This window comes from Pempheris klunzingeri, chromosome 1, assembly GCF_042242105.1.
Source record: "Pempheris klunzingeri isolate RE-2024b chromosome 1, fPemKlu1.hap1, whole genome shotgun sequence".
Classification (NCBI taxonomy): domain Eukaryota; kingdom Metazoa; phylum Chordata; class Actinopteri; order Acropomatiformes; family Pempheridae; genus Pempheris; species Pempheris klunzingeri.
Genome location: NC_092012.1, coordinates 12,428,994 through 12,442,438, shown reverse-complemented (window position 1 = coordinate 12,442,438; position 13,445 = coordinate 12,428,994). Strand labels below are relative to the sequence as shown.

General features: G+C 43.7%; 1 protein-coding gene across 2 annotated transcripts in view; it reads right to left on the bottom strand.

Moving 5' to 3' along the window:
- Positions 1–284: 284 nt before the first annotated feature.
- ankrd11 (ankyrin repeat domain 11) overlaps positions 285–13,445 on the bottom strand; it is a 98,857-nt gene continuing 85,696 nt past the window's right edge. Inside the window, exons 9-14 of one of the 2 annotated variants that reach the window (XM_070847873.1) lie at positions 8,904–13,362; positions 6,090–8,799; positions 5,768–5,866; positions 5,274–5,417; positions 5,060–5,152; positions 285–4,963 (exon numbers count right to left, since the gene is read on the bottom strand). In XM_070847873.1, the coding sequence (XP_070703974.1) occupies positions 4,778–4,963; positions 5,060–5,152; positions 5,274–5,417; positions 5,768–5,866; positions 6,090–8,799; positions 8,904–13,362 (7,691 nt within the window). In that variant the 3' untranslated portion in view covers positions 285–4,777. The remainder of the gene's footprint in view (positions 4,964–5,059; positions 5,153–5,273; positions 5,418–5,767; positions 5,867–6,089; positions 8,800–8,903; positions 13,363–13,445) is intronic. The other variant, XM_070847956.1, reaches the window with a different exon arrangement.

Here is a 13,445-nt window from a genome sequence, read left to right as displayed (position 1 = left end):
TTTGCTCACACTACAGATTTCAACATGTTTACGCCTTCCTACTAGAAACAAGACAAGAACACCATCAGTTACTTGCCAATTACATTAAGATAAATGTAATTCTTTAAGTGTATATTCATTATTTTAAAGTTTTCAAATGTATCCTGTTTTTCTGAGGTTGAATATATTTCAAGAAATTACAAGTGGTAACGTTATGATGCGGTTACATACAATATTTACAATAGACAAAATCAAGAACCAGAGGACGGCTGGTAATATTTCAAAATTTTATTAACGAACATAATCTCTGAGGAACAACAGCAGTTCTCGCGCTCTCTGTACATGCAACTGTAGAAAATAACAATTTAGAATTTTTACTTTTCAGTTTTAGTCTTTTTTTTCCCCCCATCCATCCTCATTTTCAGTTTCTCACGTTTTTATTTTTTTATGTCTTTTTTTTCTTTATTTTTTTTGCAGGAAATCAACAACAGCTAGAGGTGAAAGTACTGGATTTCTGTTACAGCACTGACAATAGCATCAACAACCCCCTCATATATCCCCCCCCTCTTAGCTGCTCCAACAATATGTACACAAATAAACTACATTGTACAAATAAAAAAATGTTACATTGTTACATCATAATCACCTGCAGCAAGCGCACGCAGCTCGTTGCTGTTAGAACCCCACATTCTACTCAATTTTTCAGACTAGTACAAAGAGGAGGGTGCAAAACGTCCTGGGAGGTTTTATTTACAGAGCTATGTACAGTATGTCTCTTTCACGCATTACAAGGAGGAAAATTTACACAGCGGAGACCAACTTCAACTCAAAACATACCACAGGTGTCAGAAAAAACAAAAAGATAATAAATAGGTTATTTCTCACCATTTAAAGAGTAGTTCTCCATGCTTTTTATTAGTCATTTTCCACTCTAAAAAAGGAACAAAGAAATAGCTACAGTCTGGGTTTTAATTAAAAAAAACAAAAACAAACGAAAACTAGAAAAAAAAAAGGCTTGAAATCGTGATTCTCTAGAATGAAAAAATAGCAATTATGTATATTTATGTCCAGTAAGAAAAGAAAACAACAAATAAAAAAATCTAAACTAAACATTATGAGTGAATGTGAGGAGAGTAGAGGTAATATGTTGCTGACTGAGGTGGTGTCAGGCTAGCATCTGTATCACCACGGCCAAGTGCTCTACTGTGCATCCGAGGACTGATGAGTGTGTGTGTGTGTGTGTGTGTGTGTGTGTGTGTGTGTGTGTGTGTGTGTGTGTGTGTGTGTGTGTGTGTGTGTGTGTGTGTGTGTGTGTGTGTGTGTGTGTGTGTGTGTGTGTGTGTGTGTGTGTTCAATTTATCTGGAAATCAGTCTTTTGTTAGTTGAATATTCTCACTGGAGAAGCAACGCGGATGGATGTGTTTAGTCTATTGCTCTGTGCAGCAGTGTTACGTAGACTAAGGGAGGAATCGCCTGTCGGTTGTGTCGACCATCACCATTTCAAGCCTTTGTGGTTCAAATAAATGACTGATTACACGAGTAAAAACAAAGGCAGGGCTTAAACCGTTAAAAAAGGTGACACGTGAAACGGAAACACACTCGATGTCTTGTAAACAATAGTGAGAGGGTGTGGTCGGTCAGGGCATAGTAACGGTATACATTCTGCTCGATAAGCAACGTGATTGACATGCCACTGGTGTTTATGCTTTGTACAGGAACAAAAAATAACAACCCCTAAGATAAACACAACAACATTCAAAACTACATACACTGAGCTAAAAAACACACAAGGATTCTGTGAACAAAAGACACACTTAACCCTCTTCCCCAAAACGGTCGAAGAAACCAACAAAATAAAAACAAAAACGTGACAAACTGGGGTTTAAAAACCAAATTTCTGGCTATTTGTATCCAAATGTGTGTGTTTATGTATACCAACCAGGATGTGTTTCTCTCAAAACAAAAAATCCAGGACTATACATCTAGCCACCTTGTCTGCACAGTGTAATAGCAACAACCATTGCACTTGACTAGACATACCATACACAGCTATGCTGACTGACAGTGTGTAAATAACTTAAATGTTTCAGATAATATTGCCATCAGGATACGTGAGCAGCTCTCACACACAGACAGGCAGCCTATGTGGTAGGTTGGGAAAGCTTTTCAAAACCAAGACCCACAAAAAAAATAGAGAATCAATACAGGTCATCACAAATCAACATTTCAATGGGAGTTTTAAATTGAGGATAAAACAAACAAAAAAAACAAAAAAAAGATCTATTCAGCATTAAGCTATTTCTTTCCTCTCCGCCGTTTGTGTTAATGTCTGTTCATTTTTTGGTTCATTCTGAGGAGATTTAAGTCTCATTAACTGTCTGCTTGGGCCCAACACAACGTGATTATGCCGAATGCCACTGCACAACAGAGTAATATGAGGAAGTAACCTAACGTTTAAAATCCCTGACAACACAAGCCAAACCCCTTATAGATTAAACGCTGATAAAAAATTAGAGGGCTGATGTGACTGGAGCTAAAATTATGGTTTCACTGACTGCCAAACTGGTCCAGGTGTTGAATTAGAATCTTTCATGGGAACTGAACTCCCAATAGGCTGCAATAAAATTTCAATATATTTAAAAACACCCACTTAAGCGATAGGCCACAGGTCTCATGCACAGCCAAAATAAGGTTCTTGAATTTTCTGACACACGGGCGCCACCCAGTGAGTAAAGTTGGAACAGCACCTAGAAAATAAGCTGCTGTTTCTCCAGTTTTGGACAAGGGGCAGAGAGACTGACAAAACCATGTTAAAAGTCAGTATGAAATGAAACCTTCAGTCTATTTAATGTGAAAAACAGACACGCTGGGGGAGCAGAGGATGTAATGAAGTGCTGAAAGACCCGCGTCCTGTTGGTTTTAGACAATGATGTTTTGTGATGATTAGAAATGATTTCAGTCCAATTTTTCTAAATTAAAAACACAGAAAAATAATTTGAAACCATTCTACATTAACGTGATGGTTTTGTTCGTGAATGACATCTCTCTAACTTTCATCCCACCCATATATATCTATGTGACTTTGCCCAACAATGAGTACATTTTTTTTTTCACTGAAAAAGGCATTTTCTTGGTTCGAATTTTTTCAGATATAATCGTGTAGTAAAGCAATGAATAATAATCTTCTGTCTATTCTTTAAATAAATCCTCAACAACTATTCTGCTACATCTGAGGGACTATATGGTGGTTGGCCCGTGGTGGGCCGGTTTAACCCAGAAGTGTTCTCTGTCAACTATTTGTGAGTTGCGGTGATCCACGTCCAGGCGAGTTGCCTTGCCTCACCCTGGACTGAATCTAGAGATGGGATCATACAACTGTGCACTGGAGTCTTTCAAATACTGACAGAATCGTGTACACATTTTGGCCCATGGATATGAAGGGGGGAAAGTGCTGCCCAAAAGTGAACTGTACATAAAAAGATACTTTTTATTTCTTTTATGTTTTTTCTTTACACGTTACTGAGTGATATTACAGTACATAGGTTATTTACAACTGTGCAGTAATGTGTGGCAAAATAAATTATCTAGAAGGCAGCAAGAATACATTGGTTAACGAATATAAAAACTGTACATAATTTACGGAATACAACTTTTTTTCATTTTTCTTTTGTTTTTTTTCCATTAAACTAATATTGGCTCTGTAGTGTTTCAAGTCACTTCCTCAGAAACAATGAAATGCCCAAGTAAAGAAATAGACAAAAACAATATTTCTCTCCTCCTGCCAAACCACAATTTCTCAATAGTCTCTTTGAATCTCAACATTCGTTATGTTTTGTTTCTTCTGGTTGTCCCGTGGTGTTTTTGCAGTCCATGGCGGTCTGATGTGTTTGTGTTGGAGCAAGCAGGGTGGCTGAGGAACACTCCGGTCTGTCCTCAGAGATCCATGCCTGTCCTCTTCTGTTCAGCCAGGCTGAGAGGCTGCCGGGTCAGTCTCTTCCTCTCAGACACTGGGCCCTGACGTGCACACACATTGCTGACCCTCTTGCTGTATTCCAACCTGCTGCAGGCTCTGTTGCACTACTGTTTAGCGAGGCCTGGTGCAGTGTGAACAGAGAGGGCATCCTCTGGGTCTTACGGCCCCAAAACCGTCAGCGGCTGGTTCTAGCTTCCTGGTCTGTCCATCCCAGCTGTCTTACTGTAGATACACACTGAAGATCCACATGATGCACCACGGCTCTGTTGACTTCCTCCGGGTCAGCGCTGGACTCGCTCTAGTTCTCCTGGCCCACCAGGAGCCCTGGATCAACAGGGGAGGCTTCTCCTCAGTCCTCCCTCAGGACAGGCACCACGCTGTTGGGAGAGCTCTTCTCTGATACCCCCTCCCAGTGGTGGTGGTGGTGGGTCTTATTGAAGCAGGGACCAAAAATGAACTCAGAAAATATATCTCTATCCCCTGTCTCACTGTAACTGAGCACTGAGGAGTTGTGTCCCGATGTCAGAGCCTCAAAGCAAAAACAGTTTCTGCTTCTCACACTCTGATCAAACAAAAGCGTAAAAACTTTGAGGATGAAAGTGCAAGTTGTGTATTTTCTTTTTCCCCAGTAAAAACACATTTCCTTCTTCACGGAGGGAATTGAGAGCAAGTTTTTCATCTTTACTCTTTATCTATAGAATATAATTTTTTCCTGTCTAAAGTCCTCTTTCAAACTTGCTAGCCCTTTCCATTCGTTCTGATCAACGAAGTCTCTTAGAGAAGAAGTTATTCAAAGTTTGCTCTCTATCTGTGAGCAAAGGTATGTCATGCAGGCAGCAGGACGAAGTCGTCGTTGACGTCGACCATTGGCACGTAGAAGGACGGCACTTCATTGACACAAAGGGACTTGTGCCCTGCTGGGTCCAGCTCCTGGACCTTCAACTGCCACTCCATCCTTTGCACTGCGTTGAGGGCTGCTGCCTCATGCTGTTGCCGCATCAACAAACATGTCTGGGGGAGGAGAAGCAAAGCACAAATCAGCTTAGTGCATATACACAAAATTATGGTATAAATTAAACTGAAAAAGTACAGAGTGCGGATATTTACCTTCATGCGGTCGTATTTGTCATCCACATCCTGGATCCAGGAAATGAACTGACGAGCGTTGAAGCGATCCCTCACAGATTTGTTCTCATCACCCTGGGAACATAAAGCAAGTTTCAACATAGATTAAGTAACGCATTGAGTTATAACTGGATACCACTAATAAAATCAGTTATAACTGACATTACACCTAAGTGTATACTTTTATATTTCCTACCTGGCTCTCTGATGGCATATTGTATACTTCAGAGTCCAACAGCATGGTGCAGGCGCTGAATGGCACAGCCTGATTGGCTATAGTCCTGGCTGCTCTGCAGTGGACCCTTAAAACCTCCTGCTCACATGAAACGATCAGCTTCTCCTGCGAACAGTAAGCAAATGAGAGAAAGAAAATTAACATTAGATATAAAGTTGGACGTCAGGCTGGTTGGTGAAGTTAATAGAAATAGGTTTTGATCAACAAAGCTTCTACGCATGGTCGTCACTTAATTAGCCACAGATTAAATGAATACGTGTCTGCAATTCACTGGCTCAACCTAGGAGTCGGAGGCATGCAAATTTCTCTTGCATTTCTGTTAAAAACAAGCTTTGATCTTTCATCAAAGACGCACTCATAGCTGTATGTATGAAAGCAGAAACGTGAAGCGAGTGATAAGTGCATCAAGGATAGAGAATAAGCCTAGAATATGTTCCAGAGTGTGTGTTCCTTACCCGTTCTATGCTGTGCTGCAACCTGAGCTTCCCTCTCACTGCCTCCTGTTGTCTGAAGAGCTCCTTCAGAGGTTCTGACAGCGATGGAGGTGGGGCAATCTGATGACCAAGCACAACACAGAGTATTAGATACCTTCTGACCTGTATTTAAAAACAAGCTTTGTGTACATTTCTACAATAAGATATATATCTCGCCATGCACTTAATGTCTTTTGAGTTACTGTCAACATTTTTTAATTTGTTAGAAGAATCAAACTGTTTTAAACGTATTCACTACTTTGGCGAAACCATTTGGTAATAATATAAATAGCCAATTACTTACAACAGGTATGTGAAGCTTGCTGAGGGGCTTGCCGTCCAGCAGGTAGGAGCCGGTATAAGTCACATACTCAGCATAACACTGTGGAGCCTGCGGGGTGATGTAGCACAGAATCTTCCTCTTTTCCTCAATCTTCTTCCTGATCTGAAGGTACTCGAAGTAAGGGTTGGAACGGTCACTGTGGTAGGGCTCAATATCGTCCAACTTGATGGCATTGACTACTACAGCCAGAGTCTGTTGAATCATTTCTCTGGTCTGCTGCATTGCTGTGTTTACCAGCTGGACCTGGACCTGCTGTCCGGCTGAACGTGGAAATTTCCTCTTCCGTGGGTGCTGGGTCTGAGATTCCTCTTCATCCATGGGGAGAGGGCGACCTTTTGTCGTCTTACTGAGAACCACTGTTGGAGACGTTGTCACAGAAGTAGGTACAGACACTGCTGGGGTTGAATTAGATGCCGTAGAGGAGACACTAAGCACAGATTCTTTGTCTTTCTTCAGGACTGAGAGGGAAGAGGCTGAAGTGGGTGTCGGGGTTCTAGTAGGAGTTGGATTAATGCTCACCGCTGGACTGGTCGTTACAGGGGTGGCAGTGGCAGACGAGGTTATTATGCTGGAGGTAGGAGGGACAGCAGCAGCAGAGGGATTGTTCTTGGCGCGATTGCGGGTCATCCTTTGTGGGATTTCATCCACCTTTTTGGGGATGTCAACAGTGGTGGACACAGTGGTCAGGGTTACCGCTGTTACCTTGGATGTGGTCTCCTGAGTGTCTGGTAGTTCCACTGTGCTGGACAGGCTGACTGCCACAGGGAGCAGAGGGAGCTGAGGAAGAGGACTGCAGGACATGGATTCAGCTACAGGCTCAGGCATCTCCTCCTGTCTCACTTCTGACTTAACAGCACACGATGAATCCATGGGTAACTGCATTGACTCCGTGAGGGAGTGGATCTGTATGTGATGTTGCTGACTGGCATCTGATTTCACAGATGTATACAACATAGCGGGATCCGACTCATCAGATCCTCCATAAGGGCCTTTCCTTTCCAACATGCTGTCCTGTTGTTGTGTAAGAGACAGAGAGCTGCTGACTGGCACACTCTGAGGCTCAGGGTCCAACTCTTGTTGGAAGTTGGCATGTGGTGACGGTACAACTAAGTCTTGCCCGGTAGGTTCCACCAAACCAAGCTCTCCTGGAGGGCATGAAGTCTTATCTAGACTTGGTAAGTCCACCTCCATGATGTCTGGGTCATCTCTTTCTGTAATAGTAAGTCTAATGTGTGTCGGCACACTCTTGTTGTGGTCAGCTAGTTCTGGGTCTCGAGACTCGGCTTCTTCTGCCTTGTCTGGTAGTGGCAAGTCAGGCAAGGAGAATGGTCCCAGGTCATCCAGTTCATCTGCATCAGTTGAGAATGGGTCTGCCCAAGGCACCACAGGCTCAGGGCCCACAGCTGGAGCCATGTGTCCATCGGTGGTAGCACTAAAGCTGTGCGTGGTCTGTCTGCTGTCTGGTTCTACACATGTGGACTCGGTGTCCATCTGGTGAGAATCCTCGATGCTGGGTTTGCTTGGGCTACATTCCTGGAAGAAAGACTCTAGCCTGTTGGAGGATGATGAGGTGTTTAAATAGTTGGGATCCCCATCAATGGCTGTGTCAGGCCTCTCTGGGGAGGGGATGTCGGCAACAGCCTCCTTCTGCTCATCGAAGTCCTCTGGGTCCTCTTTGTGCCACCTATTCCAGGAAGCATAAGGGGGAGTAACGGAGGGGTGTCCAGACAAATGCTGCATGTCACTGTCTGAATGGGAGTAAGGGCTGGTTATTTTGGAAACAGCAGCCTCTATCTCCCCATATGTCCTGTGTGGAGATTTGAGGTCCATATCAGGGTTCCAACCCATGCTGTGATCGAAACAGTTCTCTCCATGGTTGCCTGCAGAGTGTGCGGGCGAGACCTCTTGGACCTCTGGATCCTGTCGCTCTGGAGACTCTGCCTGCCAGCTCTTCCTCATAGGGTCCTCAACTTGTGGGGAAAAGGAACATGGCTCCCTTGTTTGCTCTGGCTCCTCCACTGCACAGTGGTCTCCATCTGTTCTCTCATCCATATCTCCCATGTCCCCTTCTTCCTCGTCATCCTCCTCTTCTTCATCATCCTCTTCCTGTTCTTCTGTGACAGAGGGAAGATCTGAGAGGACTAGGTTAGGCTCACTGTGGTGAGGCTCAGAGATGTCATCGATGTCAAGGGGTGGCAAAGCAGCAGGAGCTGGAGTTGGTGGTGCAGCGATGTCGAAGCAGGGCTCCTGGGGGTCTGGCCTATGAACTGGTGTAGATGGTTTAGGCAAGAAATTGTTGTATACATTTTCAGGAAGGTGTTCGTTACCCTCCGTGCCAGCAAGAGTTGGTGCTGGCACATCTGGAGTCGGATGGACTGGCTCCCGTCGAGGGGACAACATTGATATTTGGGAGAAATAGGGAGACGACAAGCAGTCCAGTCTATCCACTGTTCCGGATTTGTCCTCTATAGTTTGGGAGGAAGATGATGGATCAAATTCAGCAGCAGGATCACTCTGCTGTCGAAGGAACTTGTCAGCCTCTGCCTTGAACTCATCTTCCAGAGGCCTGCGGACATCAGAGGATGCAGAGCGGCTGACAAGTGGCAGCTGGAGGTTCTTTGCAGGGGTAGGGCAGGTGCCCTCCTGGAAACTCTGGGAGTTAGAATACCTGCTGGGTGGAAAATAGAAAGACAGGACATTAGAATATATGTTACTTTTAAAAGAGTACAAAACACTTCAAATGATCAAACAGTAACCAGTTGCACATTTCAATACCTTTCAAAGAAGGATGGGGAGCAGGCATTCATGGACATAGTCATAGCTGATGAGTTCTGGCAGTCCAGCCCATCCAACATAATGTCAGGGTAATCCTCTGCACTACAAGATGGGGTACGCGGTGTCTGCATTACTTCTTCAAAGCTGGGGCAGGAGATGACAGACGTTGGTGTGGGGACACCAGTTGGCCTGTTCTGGTCTGGCCTGGGAGAAGCTGGGAGGTTCTCCTTCATTTGGTGGCCAGCCAACCAGTCCTTTGAGTTTTGAGTGTCAGTAGGCTGGAACTTCCTGCCAGGGGACATCATTTGGGCTGGGAGACCCACATCCTTCAGCTTCTTCTCTTTAAGACCAGACTCCAGACTGTTGGATTTCTTTGATGACAGCTCACTGCGGTTTTTCCGCACTTCCTCTGTGGACTTGGTTTTGTCTTTAAGTTTAGGGTCCCCTGACTTGGGTCTCAGCTTCTCCATTTGCTTCATCCTTTCTTTGTGTCTCTTGTGGCGCTCTTCAATCTCCTGATCTTTCAGACTCAACATCTGACCAAAACTCGTCATTTGATAATCACCGTCCACCAGCAGTTTTTCACGTGGACGATTATCTTTCCGCACTGCGTCTTTGGACTGAGTGAGCTTTTCATTTTCATCCTTGGCCTTAGATTTACTGTGGTCCAATCTGTTGTCTTTGTCCAATGTATCCCGATTTCTTTCTTTTTTCATATCAAATTTAGGACTTTCTTCTTTTGACCTGTCTTTTAGAACGTTGACCTGTGGGCTATCTTTCAACCCTGACTTCACATCCTCTTTGGAGTGTTTAGATGACCCAAAGCCATCAATGTACTTATTCTTCTCCTCCTTAATTTTTTCCTTATGTTTCTCCTTTTTCTTTTTGTCCTTCATCCTGTCACTGATGACACCAGTTGCTTTGTCTTTGTCCTTTTTGGACATCTCTTTTTCGAACTCCAATGTTTTATCAAAGTCGTCTTCGCCGTCTCCCTTACCACTGTATGGGAATGTGTAAGGGTCAGCCTCCAGAGGCATGGGCTCCTTCTCAAAAGGTAGGCTCTCTCTGCGGCTGTAGGACTCTCTGATCTCCTCGGTCTTGTCACGTTTGTCTCCTTTGTCTTTCTTGACCTTTTCTTTCTCTTTGTCATGGCTTTTCTTGGACGAAGATGAGGAGGAGTGTCGATGCCTCTCTTTCTCTCTGAACTTGTCCTGGGGTGTAGATATGGATAGGGAGTCTCTCCTGTCCTCAGAGACATCGGTCAGGCTGATAGGGTCGTAGTAAGTGGTGAGGACTGGCTCGTGACCTCTGTCAGTAAAACTATCTGAGGAGATTTCGCTGTTTTTGTCATTGGAATCATCCTTGTAGTCATTCATAGCTTCCTCCTCTAATTTTTCTAAGAGGGACTTTTCATTCTCGCCACCTTTAGAGGGTTTCCTTTCCTTAGAATGATCCAGCTTCTCTTTATATTTGCTCTTTGTCTTTTCCTCGCTGGTGTCCCTTTTGTCCAGTAGCTTCTGCTTATTTTTCTTCTCTTGGTTTGAGTCCACTGACATCCTGTCTTTTCTTTCCTTGTGTTTTGCATCAACAGAATCTTTCTTGTCTTTGTTGTGTTTCTCTAGGGAGCCTTTCCTCTCCTTACCTGTGTCAAATGTGGCCTTTTCTTTCTTCTTTTCTTTGTGCTCTTTGTCTTTTACCTTTTCTGTGTTATGTTTAGCCTCTGCAGAAGATTTTCTCATTTTTTCTGAGGGGAAGTGATCCAGCTCATCCTGATCAGGCGTGGAGTCTTTTCTGATAGAGTCCGACACAAGTGCAACGCCACCGTTGTAACTGTCCTCATCATCATCACTTTCATCAGTGAATATGTCGGCTATCTTGTACCAAGCTTTCTCACGGACTTTCTCGGTTTTCCTTTCCTCCTTCTTTACCTCCATGAAATCCTTCTCCCTATCTGCGTGTTTGTCTTGAGAGGCCTTTTCTTTCTTGTCCTTGGTCTGTTCTGAAGACACCTTTCTATCTTTGTCTTTGCCATGAGACTCTTTGTGTTTGTCTTTGGCTCCCTCTTTCTTGTCTTTGGTACCCCGGTCTGCATCCTTTTCCTTGACAGTTTTTTCTGCGCAGCTTTTCTCGCTCTTATCCTTCTCCTGATCAGCTCCCCTGTCTTTTGTTTTCTCTTTGTGCTTGTCAGCTTTCGTCTTTTCTCGCTTTTCCATTCCGTCACCCTTCTTTTCTTTCTCCTTCCCAGAGTGGTTTCTTTCCCTGACATCACACGATTTACTGACAGCATCAATGTCTTTGAAGAAGGTATCATTGCCATATTCATCTCTTATAGATTCCTGTTTGATTTTTGTGTCCTTTCTTTCCTTCACGAACTCATATGAGTCTTTACGGTCTCGACTGTTGTCCAGAGAATCCTTGTCTTTTTTGTCTTTGAGTATGTCTGTGGACTCCTTCCGCTTCTTTTCTTTTTCAACTGAGTGACTGGAGTTTATTTTTTGCTTTTCTGACCAGTCCTTTTTCTTCTCATTTGTCTTTTCTGAAGAGTCTTTGTCTTTCTTCTTAGAGGTGGCTTCTTTCTCTGATCTTTTCTCATTGTGGTCTGATTTCTTGTCCTTGACTTTGTTGTCTTTTCTCCTTGTCTCTTCCTTAACAGTCTCAACAATCAGTTTAACAGAGTTGTTGGCTTTGTACTCCTTGTACTCTTTGACAGGGGCATCCCAGCTGTCATCTCCATAGAGGGAGGAGTCAGAGGACATCTCGGAGCCCCATCTGTCATGGTGGTCATCTGAGGCACTGAGCTTCGTGTCCTCCAGGTTGAGGAAACGGTTGTTAACATCATAGCCTTCATACTCAGACTCCTCCTTCTGTGCTTTGTCTTTTTTGCATTTCTCTTTCTCATCCTTGGTGTTTTTCTCCTTGTCCACCTTTAGATGCTTTTCCTCTTTCTGCTCACTTTTCCTGTCTGTCTTTGAGGAGGACTTCTCCTTGGACTTTTTCTTTTTCTCCTCTTTGTGAGCCTTTTGTTTATCCTCCTTGGGTTTCTCCTTCTCCTTGACATTTCTATCCTTGTCAGATTTTACAGGCTTCTCCCTCTCCTCCTTATTTGTCTTGTCCTTGGTGGAGTCCTTAGTTTTCTTATTTTTCTCCTCTTTTGCTGTTCGATGCAGGTCTTTTCCAGATGACCAATCCTTATCCTCAGACTTGCTTTTTGAAAGTCTATCCTCCTTTTTTGAATGGTCTTTTTCATGTTTGGATAATTTGACTTTGCTCTCCGCTGGTGATTCTGACTCAACAATTAGGGACTTCTGCCTTGAATCATCAAAATCAAAAGAATAGCTCTTGACAAATTTCTCATTCATGTCTTGATTAAGCACTAGACTAGGAGCTTTGTCCTTTTCCTTATTTTTATGCTTGTGCTTCACTTTATGCTTTTTCAGCACTTTGCCATCTACATCGGCTTTGGAGACCGCACTGTCTGCATTGGAGTTTTTGTAGAGCTCAGAATTTTTCTTGTCTACTGTGTTACTGTGCACATTGTTATTCTTCTTTTTGTTCTCCTGCGCTTTCCTCTTAACTTGTTTTATTGACTCTACACTGGAGTCAGCAGAGGAGTAGTCAGACTCACTGGATAGTCTTGTTCTGACTGAATCTGAGAGAGAACTGACATCTGACCATGTAGGAGATGACACAGTCTTCCAGCCATCTGTCCTCCACTGCTTTGGATGCTGTTCTGCTAATGATGGTACTTGTTTCTGAGAGTTCAAGTTTCCATGGGAAGAGGACGAGGATGCGTTAAAGCCAGAAGATTCTTTCAGGCTTGTTGCAGAAGAGTCCTTTATACTATTCGAGCCCTTATCATCCTCGCTTTCCATGTCACCACAATCAGAGTCAGATGTACAGAATTTGTCATTGACTTTACCAAACCTGACTTCTTTACTGGCATTATTTTTACTCTCCTTCTTCCGCTTCTTTTTGACTTTATTCTTGTCTTTCTGTTGTTTAGAGCTCATACTGCCAGAGTCTCTAGTCTTGGTATTTGTTTGCTGGGCTTGTTGCCGTGGCGTAGGCGCTGGCGTGAAACACAACGTCCTATCATCCTCATCTGAACTGTTACTGTCAGAGATGATCCGCCTGACAGTTTTCTTTGGTGTGAGCGAGTTGCTTTTGGAATAGGTTTTGACCTCCATCTTGGGTATGGAGATGAAGCTGTTGGCCTTGGTGACCGAGTCCTTACGGAAGTCTTTTTTCAAGAGGTGTTTATCGTCCACGGGAGGGACACGTTCCTCCTCATCGTCCTCATCAAATTCATATTCATCTTTGACAGGTGTGACAGCAGATTTAGGAGGGTCTGCGTTTTTCCCTTTCGACTTAAGCCCCTTCTCAAACTCCGAGTCTGTGTTATTGCCATCGACAGAGCTGGACGGGGCAAATGAGGGGGCATCTTCCTCCTCTGAAGATTCTGTGGAAGGTAAAAAAAAAAAAGGCACACATTTTAATTTACAGATACAGCCCAGTCTGCACTGACTTACTTATATCTCTTAT